The 24,579-nt window shown below is 42.1% G+C and overlaps 1 protein-coding gene across 7 annotated transcripts in view; it reads right to left on the bottom strand.

The window, feature by feature from the left end:
- The window catches only part of ptchd1 (patched domain containing 1), a 70,188-nt gene that overhangs the window by 19,989 nt on the left and 25,620 nt on the right, over window positions 1-24,579 (bottom strand). For 4 of the 7 annotated variants that reach the window (XM_073046033.1, XM_073046029.1, XM_073046030.1 and 1 more), the window contains exon 2: window positions 13,012-13,672. In XM_073046033.1, the coding sequence (XP_072902134.1) occupies window positions 13,012-13,672 (661 nt within the window). Of the gene's footprint in view, window positions 1-488; window positions 590-9,396; window positions 9,454-13,011; window positions 13,673-16,507; window positions 16,616-24,579 lie in introns of those variants that run through there. The other 3 variants (XM_073046032.1, XM_073046034.1, XM_073046035.1) reach the window with 3 other exon arrangements.

Genomic DNA, 24,579 nt, shown 5'->3' with positions numbered 1-24,579 from the left:
CTCTTATACAATAAAGGTGAGCTCTTGACCTCTCAGTCTAACTCATCATGGCCCTTGCACCTTATTTGTCTGCCTCCTTTGTAACAAAACACTGCATTATTTTTCCTTTTGAATGAAAATATTTTCACTATATCTTGGTACATGCAACAATTTTAATTGATTAACAATTACTGTCTGTGAAGAGAATGCTAGTGTTTTTGTTCAAATCTAATTATAGGAGCACACTTGCATAGCTCTCAAAACAAGCCAATAAAAGATAGTTATCTTTGTTAGTGCAGCCACAAGTCTCACTGAGAGTGAAGTGTGTTTACTTACCTTGCCTTGATCTTTTATGAAAGTTTATAATTCCATGTTCACATTTCTTATGTTATGTGAGGTACAATAACAACACTATTTAGAAATGTAGTTATTTTTCAATTGTCTTTTTAAAGACTAATATTAATAATTTTGAACAGGTTTTCTAAAGTGCTTCATCTATTTCAGTCTGTCTCGGTTATACATTTGTCAGAATCAGAATCAGGTTTATTAACACCAGCATGTGACGTGAAATTTGTTAACTTAGCAGCAGCAGTTCAATGCCATACATAATCTAGCGGAGAGAGAAAAAATAATAATAGTAATAAAAAATAAAACATAATAATAAATAAACAAGTAAATCAATTACATATTTTGAATAGATTATTAAAAATGTGTCAAAAACAGAAATACTATATATTAAAAAAAGTGAGTTAGTGTCCAAAGCTTCAATGTCCATTCAGGAATCGGATGGCAGAGGGGAAGAAGCTGTCCCTGAATCGCTGAGTGTGTGCCTTCAGGCTTCTGTACCCCCTACCTGATGGTAACAGTGAGAAAAGGGCATGTGCTAGGTGCTGGGTGCATAGTTAAACAATGAATACATGTAAATAAACAACAGGGCATTATTTTTCCTTAAAATTCCATAATTACTGTTATTAATTCATAAATCAATGATAGGCTGTGCTCAAAATTACCACGGCATGTGAGAGAATTTTCTTTTACAATTATTGCCAATGCTCTCTGAAAGGTTCACCACCCCTGTACAGTGTATCTTTAAAAAGATGTATAATGATCACAGAGGAAAATTGTACTTTGTGAACTTTGGTTATTTTTTATCTTCCATCTCTTGAACTGTATGAAAAACTGCATAAAGTCAATGAGATGGGCCTTTCAGCTCATTGAATCCACACCAAACATCAACCACACATTTACTCAAGTCTTATATTAATCTTATTTTTATTTTATTCTGCACCCCCCCCCCCCCCACCGATTCATTAGGGACACTTACAGCAGCCAATTAACCTAGCAACTCCAATACTTTGGGATGTGGTTGGAAACTAGAGCACTCATGTGGTCACAGTGAGAATGGATGCAAACTTCACAGACGATGCCAGAAGCCAGTATAGACTGTGGGACCCTGGCACTGTGAGACAGCAGTACTACCGACTGCACCCAGCATTACTGTGTCATTAATGTGCAGAGCTCATGGCTAATTCTTATCCTGCAGTGGCCTGTCCCTCTCTCTCTTCTCCCCACTTCCAAGATAAAAGCCAGCAGGCTCAAGGACAGCTTCTGACCCATTGTTATAAGACTGTTGTATGGTCCTCTAGAACTGATTAGATGCACTTTTGACCCCACAATTTAATGGCGTTACATCTTACTGTCTGCCTGTACTGCTCTTTCTCTGTACCTGTAACACTTTATTCTGCATTCTGTCCTACCTCAATGCACTGATGTGATGAAATGATCGCTACAGATGGCATGCAAAATATAGTTTTTCACTGTTTCTCAGTGAATGTGACCATAGTAAACCGATCACCTGTATTTAAAACACTACAAATAGTATCTCACCATTTATAAATGGAATATACCATTTACCAGTTGGATTGAAGTAAGCTACAGAGAGTTGTAAACTTAGTCATCTCCATCATGGGCACTAAATTCCATAGTATCCAGGACATCTTCAAGGAGCGATACCTCAAAAAGGCGGCATCCATCATTAAGGATCCCCACCACCCTCCCATCACCCAAGTCACACTTTGTTCTCATTGCTAACATCAGGAAGGAAATACAGGAGCCTGACAGCACATGCTCAATCATTCAGAAACAGCTCCTTCCCCTCAGCCGTCCGATTTCTGAATGGTCATTGAACCTATGAACACTATCTCATTAATTTTTTATTTCTATTTTTGCACTACAGTACTTAATTTAGATTCTGATTCTGTTCTTAACAGGGACATTACAGTGTTGTAACTGATAGAGCTGCAACGGGGCATTACAGTGTTGTAACTGACAGAGCTGCAATGGGGGCATTACAGTGTTGTAACTGATAGAGCTGCAATGGGGGCATTACAGTGTTGTAACTGATAGAGTTGCAACGGGGGCATTACAGTGTTATAACTGATAGAGCTGCAACAGGGCATTACAGTGTTGTAACTGATAGAGCTGCAACAGGGGCATTACAGTGTTGTAACTGATAGAGCTGCAACAGGGGCATTACAGTGTTGTAACTGATAGAGCTGCAATGGGGGCATTACAGTGTTGTAACTGATAGAGCTGCAACGGGGACATTACAGTGTTAAAATTGATAGAGCTGCAACAAGGACATTACAGTGTTGTAACTGACAGAGCTGCAATGGGGGCATCATAGAGCTGCAACGGGGGCATTACAGTGTTGTAACTGATAGAGCTGCAACGGGGGCATTACAGTGTTGTAACCGACAGAGCTGCAACGGGGGCATTACAGTGTTGTAACTGACAGAGCTGCAACGGGGGCATTACAGTGTTGTAACTGATAGAGCTGCAATGGGGGCATTACAGTGTTGTAACTGATAGAGCTGCAACGGGGACATTACAGTGTTAAAATTGATAGAGCTGCAACAAGGACATTACAGTGTTGTAACTAACAGAGCTGCAATGGGGGCATTATAGAGCTGCAACGGGGGCATTACAGTGTTGTAACTGATAGATCTGCAACGGGGGCATTACAGTGTTGTAACTGATAGAGCTGCAATGGGGGCATTACAGTGTTGTAACTGATAGAGCTGCAATGGGGGCATTACAGTGTTGTAACCGACAGAGCTGCAATGGGGGCATTACAGTGTTGTAACTGACAGAGCTGCAATGGGGGCATTACAGTGTTGTAACTGATAGAGCTGCACAAAGGGCTTCTCAAATTCAAAATGCATGGTTACAAAAGGTATACACATCCTTTCTACACTTTTCAACTTCAAAAAATTCCAACAGATTTGTCAACTTGATTTTCCATGCTGACTCAAACCAATCCTATCATTATTTTCTGCACCTTGCAAACATTGCATTCAAAATTGATTCCAACATTTTCCCTACGACTCATATCAGGCTAACCGAGCAATAGTTCTGTATTTTTGCGTTAAGTATCCTTGCTTAAGAATGGTTACATTTGACACTTTACAGTTTGGGAGCCCGTTATTGAAATGATGTTTTAAAGGAAATACTGGAGGACAAGACATGCCCTGATGAAGGGTCTCAGCCTGAAACGTCGACTGTTTATTCTTTGTCACAGATGCTGCCCAACCTGCTGAGTTCCTTAGCGTTTTGTGTGTGTTACTCTGGATTTCCAGCATCTGTAGACTCTCTGGTTATTCTCATTGGATGGAGATTCTTGTTGCATGTAGGGATTGGTCAGTAAACCAGAACTATCCACTGGGAGTCATGGTGTCAAAAGGACGGAAACAGTCCTCTTGGCTCAACTTGTCCACACTGAGCAAGATGTCTATCTGAATTAGCTCCATATGCATGTGCTTGGCCCATATGTCTCTGAACCTTCCTATATTTATGTACCTGTACACATGCCTTTTAAACATTTCAATAATTTTGTTATGATACCCGTCCCTGCCACTCACTCTAACAACTCATTCCCACCTCACTGTGTAAAAACATTGCTCCACAGGTTCCTATTAAATTACCTTAAACTTCTAGCCTCTAGTTTTAAACTCCCACAACCTGGGTAAAGTACTGTGAGCATTACCATTTCTGGGCCCCACATGATTTTATAAACTTCTGTAGAGCTACCCCTCAACCTGCTTTGCTCCAAGGAACACACACAAAATGCTGATGAAACGCAGCAGGCCAGGCAGCATCTTTAGGGATAAGCGCTGTCGACGTTTTGGGCCGAGACCCTTCGTCATTGAATCTAAGACTTGGCACGTCATGTTACAATTGTACAAGGTGCTGGTGAGACCACACCTGGACTATTGTCCTGACGAAGGGTCTCAGCCCGAAACATCGACAGCGCTTCTCCCTATAGATGCTGTCTGGCCTGCTGTGTTCTACCAGCATTTTGTGTGTGTTGTTGTTTGAATTTCCAGCATCTGCAGATTTCCTCATGTTTGCTCTTTGGAGGTGCTTTAACTGGTCACATTTTTGGACCAGCAGATACTGTGAAAGTACGGTAAGGAATTCCAGTGTTTAGACTTTATAATGATGAAGGAACAGAACATAATCTGGGTGGCATGTAATTTGGAAAGGCCTTTCCTGGGGGTTAAATTCCTACCATCTGCTGCCCTTCTCCTTTTAAATAACAGAACATGCTGCTTTAGGAGAAATTGATGCAGTTTTAACAAGAAACTGAAAAGCATTTTATAGGTCAAACATGAGGAATTCTGCAGATGCTGGAAATTCAAGCAACACACACAAAATGCTGGTGGAATGCAGCAGGCCAGGCAGCATCTATAGGAAGAAGCACTGTCAAAGTTTCGGGCCGAGACCCTTTGTCAGGACTAACTGAAAGGAAAGATAGTAAGAGATTTGAAAGTAGGAGGGGGAGGGAAAATGTGAAATGATAGGAGAAGACCAGAGGGGTTGGGGTGAAGCTGAGAGCCAGAAAGGTGATTGGCAAAAGGGATACAGAGCTGGAGAAGGGTAAGGATCATGGGATGGGCCTAGGGAGAAAGAAAGAGGGAGGGAAGCACCAGAGAGAGATGGAGAACAGGCAGAGTGATAGGCAGAAAGAGAGGAAAAAAAGGAGGGGGAGAAAAACTAAATATATCAGGAATGGGGTAAGGAGGGGGAGGGGACTGTACTGTCAAGATGAAGCCACACTCAGGTTGGAGGAACAACACCTTATATACCGGCTGGGTAGCCTCCAACCTGATGGCATGAACATTGACTTCTCTAACTTCCGTTAATGCCCCTCCTTCCCTCCTTACCCCATCCCTGATATATTTAGTTTTTCTCCCCCCTCCTTTTTTTTCTCTCTTTCTGCCCATCACTCTACCTGTTCTCCATCTCCCTCTGGTGCTCCCCTCCCCCTTTCTTGCTCCCTAGACCTCCCGTCCCATGATCCTTTCCCTTCTCCAGCTCTGTATCACTTTCGCCAATCACCTTTCTGGCTCTCAGCTTCAACCCACCCCTTCCGGTCTTCTCCTATCATTTCGCATTTCCCCCTCCCCCCACTACTTTCAAATCTCTTAGTATCTTTCCCTTCAGTTAGTCCTGACGAAGGGTCTCAGCCCGAAACGTCGACAGTTCTTCTTCTTATAGATGCTGCCTGGCCTGCTGTGTTCCACCAGCATTTTGTGTGTGTTGTTTGAATTTCCAGCATCTGCAGATTTCTTCGTGTTTGCTACAGAAATGCTAACATTCCAAGAGGACCAGAATATAAAAGCAAGGATATAATTCTTTAGCTTTGTAAGGCATTGGTCAGACCACATTTTGGGCCCCGTATCTGAGGAAGGATGTGCTGACATTGGCGAGAGTCCAGAGGTGTTTCATGAGAATGGTCCCGGGAATAAAAGGATTAACATATGAAGAGAGTTTGATGGCTCTGGGAATGTCTTTGCTGGAGTTTAGAAGAATGATGGAGTATCTCACTGAAACCTACCAAATTTTGAAAAGCCTACATAGAGTGGATGTGAAGAGGATATTTCCAACAGTAGGAGAGTCTAGACCAGAGGGCATAACCTCAAAATACAAGGATGGCCCTTTAGAACAGAGCTGAAGAGGAATTTCTTTATCCAGAGGGTGGTGAATCTGTGGAATTCATTGCCACAGGCAGTTGTGACGGCCAAGTCATTAGCTATATTTACAGTGGAAGTCGATAGGTTCTTGTACTAATCCAAACTACTCTTAAATGTTGAAATTGAACCCACATCCACCACTCCTGCTGGCAGCTCATCCCACACTCTCACCAGGTTCTCTTTAAATATTTCACCTTTCACCTTTAAGTCATGACCTCTACTTATGGGCTTGCCCAAACTTCAGTGGGAAAAGCCTGCTTGTATTTACCCTACAATGCTTCCATGTACTGTACATGTGACAATAAAGCTCATCTTAAAATCTTTAATCCATATCCCTCATAATTTTGTATACATCTATCAGATCTCCCTCATTCTTCTTCACTCCAGGGAAAAAAAGTCCTAACCTATTCCATATTTCCCTATAACTCAGGTCCTCGAGTCTTGGTAACATTCTTGTAATTTCTCTCTGTACTCTTACAATCTTATTGACATCTTTCCTATAGGTAGGTGAATAGCGTGCACACATTACTCCAAATTAGGGCTCATTAATATCAACATAACATCCCCCTCCTGTACTCAGTACTCTGATTTATCAAGGTCAATATGCCAAAAGCTGTTTTTATGACCCTGTCTATCTGTATCATCACTTTCAATGGATTATGGACCTGAACTCTCCGATCCCGTTGATCTACTGCACTTCTCAGTGCCCTACCGCTCACTGCGTAACTCCTGTCCTGGTTGGTCCTCCCAAAATGCAAAACCTCACACTTGTCTCCATTAATTCAATCTGACATTTTTCAGCCCATTTTTCTAGCTGGTCCATATCCCACTGCAAGATTTGATAGCATTCCTCACAGTCCACTACAACCCCAATCTTGGTGTCATCTCAAAATTTGCTGATCGAGTTTATCACATTATCACCCAGATCGTTAATATAGATGAGAAGCAACAACACACCCAGCACGGATCCCTACGGCACACCACCAGCCACAGACCTCCAGTCAGACAAGCAACCATCTGCCTCTCCCACAAAGACAACATTGAAACCAAGTTACTACCTCATCCTGATTGTCACGTGGCTGAACCTTCTCGACTAGCATCCCATGTGAGACTTTGTCAAAGGCCTTGCTAAAGTACATTTAGACAAAGTCCATTACCTGTCCTTCATCAATTTTCCTGGTAAGCTCCTCAAAAAACTCTATAAAACTTTTAGACATGAGGTTTCATGCACAAAGCTATGTAAAGTCTCCCTAGATGAGCTGTCTGTTCAAATACGTATATATCCTTTCCCACTAGAAAACCTTCCAATATCCACTGCAGTTCTCAGGAGTGAAAACATCTATACATCAAATAAAGAAGGTAATGTAGGAAGGAGCAGTGGGACAGGCAGCATCTAGGGAGAGAGAAATTGTTAACGCTTCATTCTAGGACCCTGTGTTAGAATCCCTCACTCAGACAGATGTATATGCACATAATCTAACTACATTCATATGCCGCCTTCAGCCCCCCACCCCTACACAGAGTCACAAATATTACATTCTTACCCGCTCAACCGTACTCCCCATCTCCTTCTTCTTTCCTTCCTCTCAGCCCTCACTTCCCTCATGCCCCACCCAACCTCCTTCCTCAATTTCCTTGCTTGTCGCCCCTTCCCTCATGCTTTCAGGCTCCCTCTTCAGCCCCTTTGCTCTCTACTCACTCGTCCCCCCCCACAGTTCCATCTCTCTCTCTCTCACCTTCTTTTGTCCCGCCAGCCCCCAGCCCACCCTCTCTCTGCCTTAGCACTGTCTGGCATGGGGATGGAAATTCATGCCTCATTTTGAGCTGGCGTATTTCACTTAGTCTGAGGGCAGACACCGAGGCTTGTTTCAGAGATTGGATTCAGCTTCACTAACTGATGGTATACCTCAGTAACCACCAGGGATGAATACAGGTAGCCACTGTCTCATTCATCATCTCCATCAACGCTGCTCCCCCATCTCCGGGATTTGGTTCCTACATTACCTTCTCAACTCCTTTAAAAACAGTAATCAAAGAGTTTCCTTACTTTTCTTCCACCCTCCCACCTGTACTTTGTGCAGCTAAGTGTTGTCCATTTATCAATGAATTAATTGGCAATACTCAAAATACACGGTTAAAGAATCTGTAGTGGTGGCCTGAGGAAGCTACAAATGTTTAGGGTCATTGTGCAAAACCCTTTATAGCGAAGTCACTCTTACTACATCCAAACGCTCCTTGGAAAGTTACCCAGTACCCGTGGTTCTCAAAATGGAGTCTAAAGATTCGTTGTAAAAGGCCACAGGCCATCCATGTCACACTGCTGAATATACTTGCCAACCTTCTGAACGGTTTAGCTCCAGTTTTTAAGATTGTGGACTCCCACATCACTTGAATATCTCTTACATCAGCTAACATTTAGAAATCTAAAAATGACTAACTACAATTATCATTGATTAAAGAACATAGACTTTCAAAATAAATGTGTTTGGGCAAGTCTCGAATTGAGAGTTCATTCAAAGGCATTTTGCAACTTAAAACTCATACTACGTCATTGCTTTGTCTTTCTTTGGGGCGGGTACAAAAAAGGTTTATGAGAAGCTTGGATAGGTACATGGATCGCGGGGTTATGGTGGGCTACGGCCTAGGTGCAGTCAATGGGACTAGGCAATTTAAATGTTTCAGCACAAAGCAGATGGGCTGAAGAGCCTGTTTCTGTGCTGTACGTTTCTATAATTCTATGACTGTACAACTGAGGGGTTATTCTGTGCCACACACAGTTGTGCCAATAACAGAAACTAGTTATTTGCTTTTAATGATGCTGTGATTTGACAGATAAAATCTCCTACCATCAGGGAAAGTCACCTGCTATTCTATCAAGAGTGCCATGTATATTTTTTACTTTACATGATATAAATATCCCATCTGAAAGACATGACCTGCAATTGTGCCGTGCTGCCTCAGCGGTGGCTGGAATGATGCCAACCATTGGAAACGTGTTTGAGTGTGTGGCTTAAATGTGCTCTTCTAACTCAGAGCACAGTGCAGCAAATTCAGTAACTTATACAGTATAGATAAAAGTGCACAGGAATCATTCATACCCCAGGTTCAACTAAACAGAAAGTACAAATTACATGCATAGAAATACAGCAAACACATATACACCAAGCAAACAAGCAGCTACACTAGATACACTCTAGGTGACCCTGGCTGACCTGATCTTAGAACCACAGCCTGGAAATAGGCCCTTCTGCTCTTGTCCATAGCAACCATAGTGCCCACCAAGCCTGTCTCACTTCCCTGCGTTTGGCTCTTATCTCTCCGAAACATTCCTCTCCAGATGGTTTTTAAATGTTATCAGAATCAGAATCAGGTTTATTATCACTGGCAGATGGCATGAAATTTGTTAACTGAGCAGCAGCAGTTCAATGCAATTCATAATCTAGCAGAGAGAGAGAGAAAAAAATAAAACAATAATAAGTAAACAAGTAAATCAATTATGTATATTGAATAGATTATAAAAAATGTGCAAAAACAGAAATACTGTATATTTAAAAAAGTGAGGTAGTATCCAAAGCTTCATTGTCCATTTAGGAATCGGATGGCAGAGGGGAAGAAGCTGTTCCTGAATCGCTGAGTGTGTGCCTTCAGGCTTCTGTACCTCCTACCTGATGGTAACAGTGAGAAAAGGGCATGTGGTGGGTGGTGGAGGTCTTTAATAATGGATGCTGCCTTTCTGAGACACCACTCCCTAAAGATGTCCTGGGTACTTTGTAGGTTAGTGCCCAAGATGGAGCTGACTAGACTTACAACTTTCTGCAGCATTTTTCGGTCCTGTGCAGTAGCCCCTCCATACCAGACAGTGATGCAGTCTGTCAGAATGCTCTCCACGGTACAACTATATAAGTTTTAGAGTGTATTTGTTGACATGCCAAATTGCTTCAAACTCAACTGCTTCCACTGGCAATTCATTCTACATACTCAATACACTCTGCATGCAGAAGTTGCCCCTCAGGTCCCTGTTAAATCTTTCACCTCTCACTTTAACCCTATGGCCTCTCGATTTAGTTCCCCTACTCCAGGCAAGAGATTATATGCGTTCACCCAAGCTATAGCTCTCATGATTTTATATACCTCTACAAGGTCACGCTCAAACTCTTATGTTCCAAGAAATAACGTCTCAGCCTGCTCAACCTCTCCCTATAACACAGGCTCTCAAGTCCTGGCAGCATCCTCATAAACCTACATGAATCTTGACCTCAGCTCCATTTTCCTGTTTGTGGAACTTTCCAGCAGTAAACTCTAATCCCATCAGCACATTCTCCCGTTATCCATCTAATAATAAATAATGATTGTCATGGTTGGAAGTTCCCACCTGTTCAAAATAGCAAGACTTATACCAGTGCCCAAGAAGAGTACTGTGAGCTGCCTTCATGACTGTCGTCCATTAGCACTCACATCTACGGTGATGAAATGCTTTGAGCTGTTGGTCATGGCTAGTCAACTCCTGTCTCAGCAAAGACCTGGACCCACTGCAATTTGCCTATCACCACAATAGGTCTACAGCAGATGCAATCTCATTGGCTTGTCACACGGCCTAGATCACCTGAACAATACAAGCACTTATGTCAGGATGCAATTCGTTGACTATAGTTCAACACTTAACACCATCATTCCTACAGTACTAGTTGATAAGCTACAGAATCTGGGCCTCTGTACCTCCCTCTACAATTGGATCCTCAGCTTCCTAACCAGAAGACCACAATCTGTGCAAATTGGTATTAATAACTCCTCCTCACTGATGATCAACACTGGTGCACCAGTGTCTGCTTAGCCCACTGCTCTACTCTGTCTACACCCATGACTATGTGGCTAGACATAGCTCAAGTGCCATCAATAAATTTGCTGATGATACAACCATTGTTGGCAGAATCTCAGATGAAGATGAGCGGGCGTACAAGAGTGGGATATACCAGCTAGTTGTGTGGTGTCACAGCAGCAGCCTTGCGCTCAACATCAGTAAGATCAAAGAGCTGATTGTGAAATTCAGAAAGGGTAGGAAGAGGGAACATGAATCAGTGGGTTCGGACCAATCCTCACAGAGGGATCAGAAGTGGAGAGAGTGAGCAGTATCAAGTTCCTATGTATCAGTATCTCTGAGGATCTAACCTGGTCCCAACATATTGACGCAGATATAGAGACGGCAAGACAACAGATATATTTCATTAGGAGTTGAGGAGATTTGGTTTGCCACCTAAGACACTCAAGAACTTCTACAGATGTACCACGGAGATGATTCTGACAAGCTGCATCACTGTCTGGTAAGGGGGGAGGGCTACTACACAGGATCAAAATAAGTTACAGAAAGTTGTAAAATTAGTCAGTTCCATCTTGGGTGCTAGCCTCCATAGTGTCCAAGCCATCTTCAAGGAACAGTGTCTCAGAAAGGTGGTGTCAACAATTAAGGACCCCCATCACCCAAAACATGCCCACTTCTCATTCATCAGGAAGGAGGTACAGAAGCCTGAAGACACACACTCAGCAATTCAGGAACAGCTTCTTCCTCTCCGCCATACAATTCCTAAATGGACATTAAACCCGTGAACACTACCTCACTTTTATTTTTTCTGTTTTTGTACTATTTTTATTTAACTACATAATACACATATATATATATGTTTGTGTGTGTGTGTGTGTGTATTATGTATTATGTAGTAAGTATATTTATATTTACTGTAATTGATTTACTTATTTATTTTATTTTCTATATTATCATGTATTGCATTGTACTGGTGTCACAAAGATAACAAATTTCACAGCATATGTCGGTGATATTAAACCTGATTATGATTCTGATGATGTTGAATGTTGACAGAGTTCCTGCTTCGACCGTTAAATGTAGAAACAAATTCTACTGTATCAAAATTCTCCTGTCCACTGCTTCTGTGGTTTGCATCCGCAATCCAGGTTTCTCTGCCACTGGAAACTTCCTGCCTTTTCATCTCCAATTATGTTTTAATGCCTTGTCAGCCTTTAATCTGCCTTGATCCAACAAGGAGATAATGGCTATTCATCGCTTTCTTTAGATTTGTGTCCCCAAATCTTAGCCAGTCTCTCAAGAACTGTAGGTTGTACTCCCTCTAAAGTCTCAACTTTTTCCCAAAGACCCTGAATTAAGAGTTGAAATCATTTCACTCGGCCTGTCGGCCCAGCAAATCCATAGCAATTATGTGCCTGCACTCTACTTTCACTGTACCACGATATTTTTTGCATTCAGTCTTCGTTCGTGTTTCTTTGATGTACTTAGTATGGAATCAGTTTGCAGCAGCCAATCAATCCACAACCTGCATGTCTTTGGGATGTGGGAGGAAACCAGAGCAGGCAGTGGAAACCCACGCATGCAGTGACAGAGAGAACGCGCAAATTCCACAGGAATGAACCCACACCTCTGGTGCTATGAGATCACCCATAACAACTGTGTAAAATGATCACATCCACAGAATCTTACAGATAGGGTTCCTGTGTAAGAAGATGCAACAAGTAGTGGATTCATCCCAGTACATCCCGAGTACACCCCTCCCCACTAACACTACTATCTACACGAGGTTCTGCCTCAAGAAGGAAACAGCTATCATCAAAAATCAGCAGCACCTGGGCCATACCATAGCTACCATCAGTCAGGAAGTAGCCAGAAGTCCCACAACCCTAAGTACCTCTTCAGTATAGTTATACCACGACCACACTGTACTGCAATCAACCTTTTTTTGTGTTCTTCTGTAATTTTGTTTAACTTATGAATGTTGCCCCCACCCCCCATTAATCCTATGAGCCTGTGATGCTGCTGCAATTAAGTTTTTCAGTGCACCTAACTTGCATGTACAGGTGCATACGATAATAAACACACCTTCGACAGCTGTTGTGAATATACAATTTGCAGTAAGCCTTTCTGGATGATAATGGCTCAACGTACACTATCGATGGTAATTAGTTTCATACTTACCTAAAATGATGAAGGGTATCCCCAGGAAGGTGGAGTTGTACTTTCCTCCCATCAAGTTGATGATCCCTGCCGAGGTGAGGGTGGCCAGAGCCATAGTCACTAGACCCAGGAGCCCGAGCCAAGGTTTGCTGCGAACACAGTCTTGCATGGAACAGCACAGCATGGCCAGAATCCAAACCACCAGCAGGCTGGTCACCAGGTACCACTCCGAAACATGGCTGCTCTTCTGAAAATCCTCCTTCAGCGATGAAGATGTAAATGGATAGAGCTTCAGCTCCTTATTGGATTTCTGGAAGCTTTCAATGGTCTCGCAAAAAGTCGACTCCCACTTCTCCGCCACCAAGTCATTCAGAGAATTGCGGGTTTGCAGGTAGTAAGTGATTTGCATCGCCCGGGCAGACTTCACCCGGTCTTTGTTTTGCAGAGTAACTCCTCCAAGCTGATGCCCGATGAAGACCTCTCGGCCATCTTTAAGGTAGGTATTTGGGTAATTGATGATGATTCCTGTGTGGTTCTGCACCCACGCAGCCCTGAGCTCCTCCAGCACATGCACAATATCATCCAGAACGCACATCTTATTGTCCTTTAGAATACACATGTGGGCGAATGAGTAGTTGAAGCCCAACACTGGCACCTGAATCCGCGTCACAGATGAATGCAACTGGAAGGAAGTAAGAAGAGGTTGTGGAATAAATTAATAGGAAAGCAAACACTCCACATACAGTAATTCCCCATTCATTACATGAGCCTCTTCCATTTACATTGTGACAAACTAGATCAAACGAAGAGGCCAAAAAACCAAAAGAAAACTGGGGCTGCATCTCTTGTTCAACACTGTGAATCTCACTGGGGTTTGGCAATCTACGCAGAGAGATTCACATCAGGTGGCAATGTGCCGTCATTATGGCCAGAATTCAGCCGTGGCCTCACAAAGAGCAGCAGAGTCCGGAACTCATCACACACCATTGACATTGTCAGCAACAGCTCACCAAATGCAGAGCAGAGAAACAGGTCAGGCATTCACCTTCACTTTCAATCTTGAATCCTGCCCTAGCTTAAAGAAATTTGCACCATAGGTAACACATTCAGCACCTTATATTCTGCCTGGTTGGTTTATAATCTGACAGCATGAATGTTGAATTCACAAACTTCCTGTAAATTGTTTTCCCTCTGTCTCTTCCTACATTCACCCCACATCACCGTGTTTCTTTATCCCCTTCCACACAGTCTATCTGCCCCTCCCTACTGTTCCCATCTGCTCTCCCCATCTCCTTCATGGTTCTAAGTTGCACCTTTATCCCATCAGTTTCCATCATCTTCAGCCCTTTGACAACCCCACCCATCATCTCCCAGCTGAATTCCATCCTCCTCACCTGCTAGTTCTTGCTCCACCCCTTCCTTCCAGTTTTTAATTTTGATCATCTCCCCTCTATCTTAGTCTAGAACCCAAAATGTCAGCTGTCTATTTCCCTCCATAGATGCTGCCTGACCTGCTGAGCTCCTCCAGCATCTTGTGTGTTGTTCCGTTTTCCAGCACCATTGATCTTTTGTACTGTATCTACACAGAAGAAGCCAATATGCTTTTAAGTTTACAGTTATTGAACAAATAAATGTTTGCAAATGTATTTTCCAGATCTTCATTAGTGCCCTGGCAGCAGTGTTGAGAATATGATTAATAGCATTTATAATTATCTGGATAGACAGGATCTGATTAGGAGTAGCCAGCATGGATTTGTGCGTGGAAGGTCATGTTTGACAAACCTTATTGAATTTTTTGAAGTAGTTACGAGGAATGTTGACGAGGGTAAGACAGTGGATGTAGTCTATATGGACTTCAGCAAGGCCTTTGACAAAGTTCCACATGGAAGGTTAGTTAAGAAGGTTCAGTCGTTAGGTATTAATGCTGGAGTAATAAAATGGATTCAACAGTGGCTAGATGGGAGATGCCAGAGAGTAGTGGTGGATAATTGTTTATCGGGATGGAGGCCGGTGACTAGCGGGGTGCCTCAGGGATCTGTTTTGGGCCCAATGTTGTTTGTAATATACATAAATGATCTGGATGATGGGGTGGTAAATTGGATTAGTAAGTATGCTGATGATACTAAGGTAGGAGGTGTTGTGGATAATGAGGTGGGTTTTCAAAGCTTGCAGGGAGATTTATGCCGGTTAGAAGAATGGGCTGAACGTTGGCAGATGGAGTTTAATGCTGAGAAGTGTGAGGTTCTACATTTTGGCAGGAATAATCCAAATAGAACATACAGGGTAAATGGTAGGGCATTGAGGAATGCAGTGGAACAGAGAGATCTAGGAATAACAGTGCATAGTTCCCTGAAGGTGGAGTCTCATGTAGATAGGGTGGTGAAGAAGGCTTTTGGAACGCTGGCCTTTATAAATCAGAGCATTGAGTACAGAAGTTGGGATGTAATGTTAAAATTGTACAAGGCATTGGTAAGGCCAAATTTGGAATATTGTGTACAGTTCTGGTCACCGAATTATAGGAAAGATATCAATAAATTAGAGAGAGTGCAGAGACGATTTACTAGGATGTTACCTGGGTTTCAACACTTAAGTTACAGAGAAAGGTTGAACAAGTTAGGTCTCTATTCATTGGAGCGTAGAAGGTTGAGGGGGGATTTGATCGAGGTATTTAAAATGTTGAGAGGGATAGATAGAGTTGACGTGAATAGGCTGTTTCCATTGAGAGTAGGGGAGATTCAAACGAGAGGACATGATTTGAGAGTTAGGGGGCAAAAGTTTAAGGGAAACACGAGGGGGTATTTCTTTACTCAGAGAGTGATAGCTGTGTGGAATGAGCTTCCTGTAGAAGTAGTAGAGGCCAGTTCAGTTGTGTCATTTAAGGTAAAATTGGATAGGTATATGGACAGGAAAGGAGTGGAGGGTTATGGGCTGAGTGCGGGTAGGTGGGACTAGGTGAGATTAAGAGTTCGGCACGGACTAGGAGGGCCGGAATGGCCTGTTTCCGTGCTGTAATTGTTATATGGTTATATGTTATATGGTTAATAAGCTTCCAAACCATCCCACAATCCGTGCAAGGCCGAGGAGTTCTAATGCATCACAACTGGATTGCTGGACGTCACAGCAGTGTCTACCAAAAACTGCTATAGTCATGGGCCTACCCTCTGACAGGGGCTGGAGGGGGGAGGAGAGATCAGAAGATTGCTGGTCCAAATCCAAAAGGAGCTACATGTCTATGACAAGGACAGAGACTGTGATTCTCTCTAGACTCATGTGAGGGGGATGTTATGGAGACCCTGAAGGAGGAAAGATAAAAATAGAACTTGCTCTAGTGAAGTTCCAGTTGTATAATGATGCTTTAGTCATTGTGAGTGCAGGGCATGTTGATGGGCTACTTAGTCTTTGCTATCAGGCAATTTGCATGCCAAATAAACTTCGCTGTCTTAACCCGAGTAGGTGCCAATCTGCATGCAACTCTGGAGGTGCTATCTTGATAAAATGAACACTCAACACATCAAACCTTGAGGTGGAAGGGCTACAGGAGCAGAAGTCCACGCCGGGTCCAATTCTGTACCCAATAAAGAGGCTACTTTATTATAGGGCTTGTATGGAAGCAGCACCAGTAAGTCTGTTTATAAGAGAAAGCATGAGGTAGTCTGTGTATAAAAGAGTTAGCATGAAATTTGCACTGCCAACCTCTCTGTAATGGAGATAGCACTAGGTAGTCCACCTACAGGCAGTTAACATGGGGCAGCCTGAACATAACGGGATTAGTACCAGGTTGTCTATATGTAGCATTCTTATAGTGACATAGAAGGTGGTCATTCATCCACTTAGTCCATAACAGATTCTGGCATAGCAGAGCAACTTCACCGTCCCTGTTCTCCCTTTCCCCATTCCTCTGGAGTCCTGTGAACTATTCTCTTCTACATATCCACTAATGCATTTTGATAATTTTAGATCTTATTTTAGATCTTTATCTTTAGATCTTATAGATCTTATCTATACCAGGAACAATTACAGTAGCCAATTAAACTGTGTCTTTAGGGTGAGGGAGGGAACACACTCTATAATAGAGGGGTCATACAAACTCCACATGGTCAGAATTGGACCTGGGGCACTAAAGCAGAGAGGCAGTAGCACTAATTGAAAAGTAGCACAAAACACCTGTACGTTCTAGGGACAGTACCAACTGGCCATATGTACTGCAGTTTACATATAGAGTTAGTAGTAGAAGTCTTCATATACTAGAGTTACCCACTATACAGCCTGTAAAGACACATATGTATTAGAATTAGCACCAAACTATGTTCATGCATATGCAATTTTGCATTGAGATTTGTACCAAGCACTAAATACCCTCCTTCCACCAGATTAGCAGAGTTGTCTGTGTAAAATTAGTTAATACTAAACAATCTACATTTAGCTAAAGTTTGCAGTTTAAAAAAAACTTGCTTATAAAGTTAGCTCTCAGTGTCTTACACGTAATTAGAGTTAGGACTCAATTTAATGCATATATTTAGAAATTGCAGTAAGCAATCTGATTTAGATTTAGCATCACATGACATTTGTATAATTAAATTGTCACCACATGATCTACATAAAAAGAAACAACATTACCTACAGGGACCACTTGGCCCCTCACCCCATTCTATCTTGCCTGATCTGCTCCCACTCAGATATCAATTTTTGCTCTATCTCCCTTGGTACATTTACGAAAATCTATCATTGTCATTTTTAAAAATTCTAATTTATCCAACACCCACAACCGCTAAGGCAAAACAGTTGTTGATTTTCTCTGTAAAGGCAGCTGGGAAGTGTTTCTGATTTCATAGGTGACACAGAGTTGTACATAGAAACTAGCTTTTCAGCCCACTATTTCTAAGCTGACTATTGCCTATGGTGCTCGGTGGTGGGTGCCAATGCTTTTATTTGCTGATGGGGGAAAAGGAGGATTGTTGCTTGCTGCCACTTATGTGCGGGAGGGGGGAGCTGGGGTTCTAACATCTGACTGTCATTCACTCTTTGGGGCACTCCTCTGTTTACTCCTCTGTTTATGTGGATGTTTGTGAAGAAAAAGCATTTCAGGATGTATATTGCATACGTTTCTCTGACATTAAATTGTACCTTTGAAACCTTTGGTACAACTAAGATTTGACCAAACCAAGTATAAAATTGTGTGTCCATTTTTAATGGCCAACTCTATCATAATTGACCATCGGCATGGGTTCTGAAGATTAGACCTGGGTCTCTGAAGGTCTTTCCCTCTGCTTGTTGACATCAGGGTGCCTGCCCTGTTGCTCATGTTTGCGCTACTGTGATTTTTCAGGAAATCACTGCAAGGGAGGGATTGTCTGCTCAATCCTATCCCCACGGCACTTATTAGCTTCCATGTCTCTGAAAACCCTGACATCCTTATGGATCTGATAGTGAGCAAGAGACCACCCAAACCTAACATTAAAATATGTCTTACAATGTGTCCTTTGGCACCAATTCACCCCACAGCTAACAAAGCAAAATTAGGTGAGTGTCAAACACTCAGAATGAACTTAGCTAACATGCTTTCAGACACAACCAAGAGCAACACTCACACACCACCCAGATGTCACACAGTGCAACCATCTCTTCAGCTGCCTCATTTATGTCTTTCTCCTTAGCATATCCTGAGCACACTCACACACAAAAGCAATCAGCTGCACCTGCAAAGGAGACAACAGCACCTCTCTTATGTCCAGAATGACCCAAAATGCCGTCTGTCCATTTCCCTCCATAGATGCTATCTGACCTGTCAGGTTTGTCCAGCATCTCATCAAGACAAGAGATTCTTCAGATGCTGGGAATCTAGAGCAACACACACAAAATGCTGGAAGAACTCAGCAAGTCAGGCAGCATCGATGGTGAGGAATAGACAGTCGACATTTCGGGTCACGACCTTTCATTAGGACTGGAAAAGAAGCCAGAATAGGAAGGTGGGGGAGGGGAAGGAGTACAAGCTGGCAGGTGATATGTGAGACTAAGTGTGTGGGAAGGTGGATGGGTGGGATGAAAAAAGAAGCCAGGAGGTGATAGGTGGAAAAGATGAAGGGATAAAGAAGTACAAATCTGACAAGAAAGCACAGAGGACCATGACAGAAAGGGAAGGAGGAAGGGCACCAAAGGGAGGTGAAGGGCAGGTGAGGAGAAGAGGAGTGAAAAGGAAGCCAGAATGGGGAATGGGAAAAGAGAAAAGAGAGAGAGGGAGAAATGATCAGAAGTTAGAGAAACCAATGTTCACGCCATCAAGTTGGAGGCTACACAGTTGGAATATGAGGTGTTGCTCCTCCAACCTCAATGGCTTCATCATGGCCAAAGAGAAGACAATGGACTGAAATGTTGGAATGTCAATGGAAAGTAGAATTAAAATGTGTGACTACAGGGAAATAATGCCTTTTGTCTACTTCGTCTGAATGTATTTGGCCAGTCTGTCCAAGAACACATTGCCCTCTGCCTGTCTATGTCCTTCACCTTGCTTTATCATTCCATTTCTCAGGAGACAGTCTCGGTCCAGAAGCCACTTACGTTGCAAGAGTATCACTCTACTCAGGAAAGGCAGAGTTGGGAAGTACACAGCATTAACTTAAGTACTGAAACCAAGAAGGTAGATGAGCTAGATTAAGGACAGGAGTTTCTTAGTGGGGGGATACCTGCCACTAGTAGAGAAATACAGCACAGAAACAGGTTTTTCAGCAACGACCATCAAATATCTATTAATCCTATACATCTCATTTGTTCTCTCCACATTCCCATCGACTCCTCCCAGATTTATTTATGATACTACTGACAATTTGCTGGGGTTAATTTTTATTAATTAACATTTAGAGATACAGCACAGTAACAGGCCTTTCTGGCCCAATGAAACACACCACCCTGTTACACCCGTGTGACCAACTAATGTTCTTTGGAATGTGGGAGGAAAGCAGAGCACCCAGAGGCCCCATGGGGAGAATATACAAACTCCTTACAGACAGTGGCGGGAATTAAACCCATGTCGCTAGCACAGTAATAGTGTAATAACTCTATTGCCCTCGCAGTGCTGATATACAGTGAGTTAAACACCTTCACAAAAATCATCTGAGATGGAGGCTTCCTTCAGGATTAAAAAGTGAGATCTTAGTTGTGAAACTGCAGAAAGTTAAGTAAAATACATATTAAATTCAATACAGAATCGTCATATGCCTAACGACACTAATACTAAAGATTATTCTCACAATCGGTGTTAACCAAGGTAATGCATACATGCAACACTCCATGATTATGCCATGTAAACTCGTGGCATAATGATATCTTAATTACGATAAGTGATAAACATAATACCTTCTTCAAAATATATTTACTAAATGTTTACCAATATCAACAAAACTTAACCCACAGATATTGCTGTTTCAAGGTCAAATAAAGAGTGGCTGGAGATGGATGTGCTTCAAGTCGAATTCCAGATTAACCCATGTAAGAAATGATATAAAAATTAGCTTACATACAAAGTGAACAATGCCTTGAGAGGCCACAATGTTGAACTATCAACCCACATTTCTCTGGAAGGAAACCAGAGCACCCAGCGAAGAGATGAGAAAGAATTTCTATAGCTATTCTCACAAACCGAGTCAGCGATTGTCTTGATCACGAGACCTTGTTGGACATTTGTATGTAGAATATTGCAAGTCCAGTTTGCTGGTTCATTAACAAGATCGACCACGAGGGAGCTGTGTTGTCTTGGATGTGGTAAGGTCTAGGCCCTCGCCACAGGGTCACCTGTTGTCATCCCCCAGGGATGGAGATGCCAGAGGTGATGAGGGAGAGAGTAGTACCCTCAGTGGGTGCACTGGGATCCATACAGGTTGGGGGCCGGCTCCTCCATAGATGCTGCTCTCCAGTATTTGCTCGATGCTGCCCTCCATTGTTCACTCAGTGGAAGAACAAGATGGAGCAGAATGACTAACCATCAATCTACAGTCCTGCCTCTCAGGGATTTGGGCTTTAATTTTTTTCCATTATGACTACATGTTTTTCTGAAATCATAACCATATGTGCTATTTGTGCCATGTGCAGTGTGTTGTTGGTAATGTGTTTTGCACTTTGACCTCAGAAGAAATCTCTTTCATTCGGCTATATTCATGTATGGTTGAATGATAATTATACCTGAACTTGAACTTGATTGAACCCTGATCTCTGAGACAATATTGCCTGGGCTCGAGCAGCTGCATCAATGCAGTTAGGCCAGAAGCACAGGGAATTTAATGCCCCAGGTCCGCAGGTGGCGCAACTGTGCACTAGAACCAGGGCCAATTATGGTACTGCAGTAGGAGGGTCCACATGGCAGGGCTGATGAAGGTGCATGTCGAAATGTTTGGCATATTGTTCAAGTGTCTGAATGGAATAAATGCCAAGAAGAATGGGGGAGTTTATCTCATGCATCTCACAGTTCATTGCCACCATCCCCATTTAGAGGCAGATGGGTTTGATTAACCCATGGGATGATCCTGACAGAACAGTTCCAGTTTCCATACAGACTCTGCGGAGACCACTTGCGGGCAGCCACAAGGAGTGCAGGTTGCTATTCTTCATGAACAGGGAGTGAACAACCAAGAGCATACTGCAGCCAATTCATCTGTGCCAGTTCTGATTGCAGTTGTACAATCTGCTTCGCACTAGCCTCACAAAACACTGAAGTATCATCTTGACTGAGGATGTTAACATTCCGCCTCTCTCCAAGTCTTCCAACCACTTCCTCACCATTGCCCCCCATGCTGAGTAATAACAAGCACCAGCTCCAGAACTGCTCACAGACGTATGTCAACACTCAGTCAAACAGATAAGGAGCAGCCTGGCTGCAGGTACAGTCAGGGCACTGTATTGAAAAAAAGCTTAATTGGAAGACACTTAAATAGTGCAAATCATTGCATAATTAGTTGATATTAATACATCGATAGTAGGTTTCTTTTGTCATTATTATTTCAACATTGCTAATTTTTAAATGGAATTTAAATCATTTTGGCAATAGGATTTTAGTGCACAGGGTTTGTAGAGGCTTCTGAAAGAATGGATCAAAGCCTGCTTATATAAGAAATAGGCAAAAACCGTATAGCCATCATCCAGTCCTCCATTCAATGAAACTGTTGCTAATCTTGTCTTGACCTCAGCCCCCTTTGCTTATCCCTCATTCTCATTTCCCCATTGTCCCCCTTTCCACTTAACAAAATTTTGTCTATCACCATCACAAATAATCCAGCCTCCATTGATACTTTTAATGACTTCCACTTGAAGACAGATACAAAATATCTGTCCAAAGTCTCCAACGTTTTCTTAATTCCCATGATTAATTCCCCAATCTCAACCTTAGCTACTCTGGTCCTTTTCATATATTCATAGAAACTATTAACTGATTATGGAATTCTTTCATGATATGAACTCCCATCTCAGAGGGTCCTTTACTATGTATTATTATTTAATACCATCTCATTACACTTAATCAGATCTCAAATAGCCTGTCCTCTAATTGGTTCCACAATATATAGTTCTAAGAAGCTACTCTGAATACACACTATTTGCATATCTTTTAAGCTACTCTTACAAATCTCATTGTCCAAATTATGCGATGATTCAAGTAATTTCCCAATTCTTTCTTAATTAATTGCCTGCCATACACTGTAACCATCATCTGGAGCTTAGAGACTACTATCAGTGGTAACTAGTTGTAGCATTATAGAGCAATATAACATGATGCAGGTCCTTCCACTCAAGCAGTTCATACTGACCTTGTTGCCCATCCAGTCAATCCCAATTTCCTGCATTCTTTACTGTCATGTTTTGTAACTTCAAAACAAAACTAATTTCAAGGAAAAGATGGACAGTCCAAAATTTGAGTCTAACTTTGTGTTTACTTTAAGTGAGGCAAGCACGTATCACGAGGTAGCTTCATGACATACGTAAATCACTTATTTTTACATATAACAAAAAAGAATGCTTAATGAGACAATATATTTACAATATTCCTCAAATATTACTGAACTACAACTACTCTATAGACATCCACACCATTGTAAATTTTAAGTTGTCTCATTCAGGTCTAAAGATTTAATCACTGTAGAGGATTTCTAACTCTTGTGGGATAATGTCTTTCCTGACAAGGGAAGTTACTCTGCTTGGCAGGTGAGACCTGTGTATGTGAAATAATCTCAAAGTTCTGAGGCCTCCTCTGTGGTGGTTGTTGGAGTTGACTCTGGTGCTGCAGGAAGTGGTTCTGACAGCTCTGGGATCAGGTTTGATCATTGCTTCTCTCACAGTCCCGGCTTCTTTCTCTCTCTTTATCCCATGTTCCTTCTCTTTCACACTTTCCTTTCCTTTTTCTTCTTTCTAGGATGTGCATCTTGACCTTGAGAAGGTGGATTTAGTTCATTTGATTATCCTCTTATTAATCCTATTGCTCCCTTTATGATCTGCTCTCTCCTCTAGGTTTCCTCATCCACTATATCATCTGCCAAATCCTCTGATTTGTATCTCCATTGACTCCTTTCTTTTTGGCCGTCTATTCATCCAGCTGGGCTTTGGTCTTTGCATCTACTTTTACAAGCAGCTTTTTGTCTCCCACTTGGAGTTCTTGCAATAACCTTAATGTACACAGAGTATATTCTGGTTCTTTATACTCACAAATGTCGAATGCTTGCAACTTTCCTAAAGCTCCTTGATCTCTCTTCCAGCTTAAAACCAATCCACATTTCACAAGTAACTGTTGGATTAATGTATCAGAAACTTTCTGAGATATGTTGCCTACAAAAACTGTTGTAGTCAGACCACTGCTTCTGTCACTTTCACAATTCCTCTGAGCAGCAGGGTCTTTCCTTGGTTCAATATGCTTTCCAAGCAGAGGCACCATCATCTGCTTGCCCTCTGTTGGGCAACAGTTCATGGTATAAAACATGGAGACAGTTGAGGCATCATACAGTACCTTTCTTAATTTACTTTCAGTTGACTCTATTGTAGGGGATGTGGCATGCAATAGAGGATGGATCTCCAATCAAGTTGTAGTTATCTCAGCCAGTCACATCCCCAGAATACTGGCCTTCCTGTTTTTACCACATACAGGCCAAATATGGCTTGTTGATTGTTGTATTTCACTATTATTGAATGCCATTTCCATTGGAATTATCTTTTCTCCAGTATAAGTTCTTAGTTGGATATTTGTACTTTAGTATCTTGGAAATGCAGTTCAACTTCCTTTGTGGAATGACTGAAACAGCTGAGCCAGTGTCCAATTTCATTTAAATTAATTTGCCATTCTCATCTCGTAATCTATATTGCTCGTCTATGGTTAGTTTTCATATCATAAATCTCAAGGTTACCCAGTCCTGCATCGCTCTTATCATGATCAGATTTTCCATCAACAATATGAAGATTAGTGCTCTTTTTGAAACTGCAACCTGGCTTTTTATTGTTTTCTCTTCCTTGTACAATCTATTTACTTTTGTCTGCCAGACACGCTGTTTGTATGTGTCTTATTTCGTCACAGTTTCTACAAGTTTCACCTTTGTACCTGCATTGGTCCTGCCACAATGGTAA

The sequence above is a fragment of the Hemitrygon akajei genome, chromosome 5 (assembly GCF_048418815.1).
Source record: "Hemitrygon akajei chromosome 5, sHemAka1.3, whole genome shotgun sequence".
Lineage (NCBI taxonomy): Eukaryota > Metazoa > Chordata > Chondrichthyes > Myliobatiformes > Dasyatidae > Hemitrygon > Hemitrygon akajei.
This window is presented reverse-complemented; position numbering and strand designations above follow the sequence as displayed.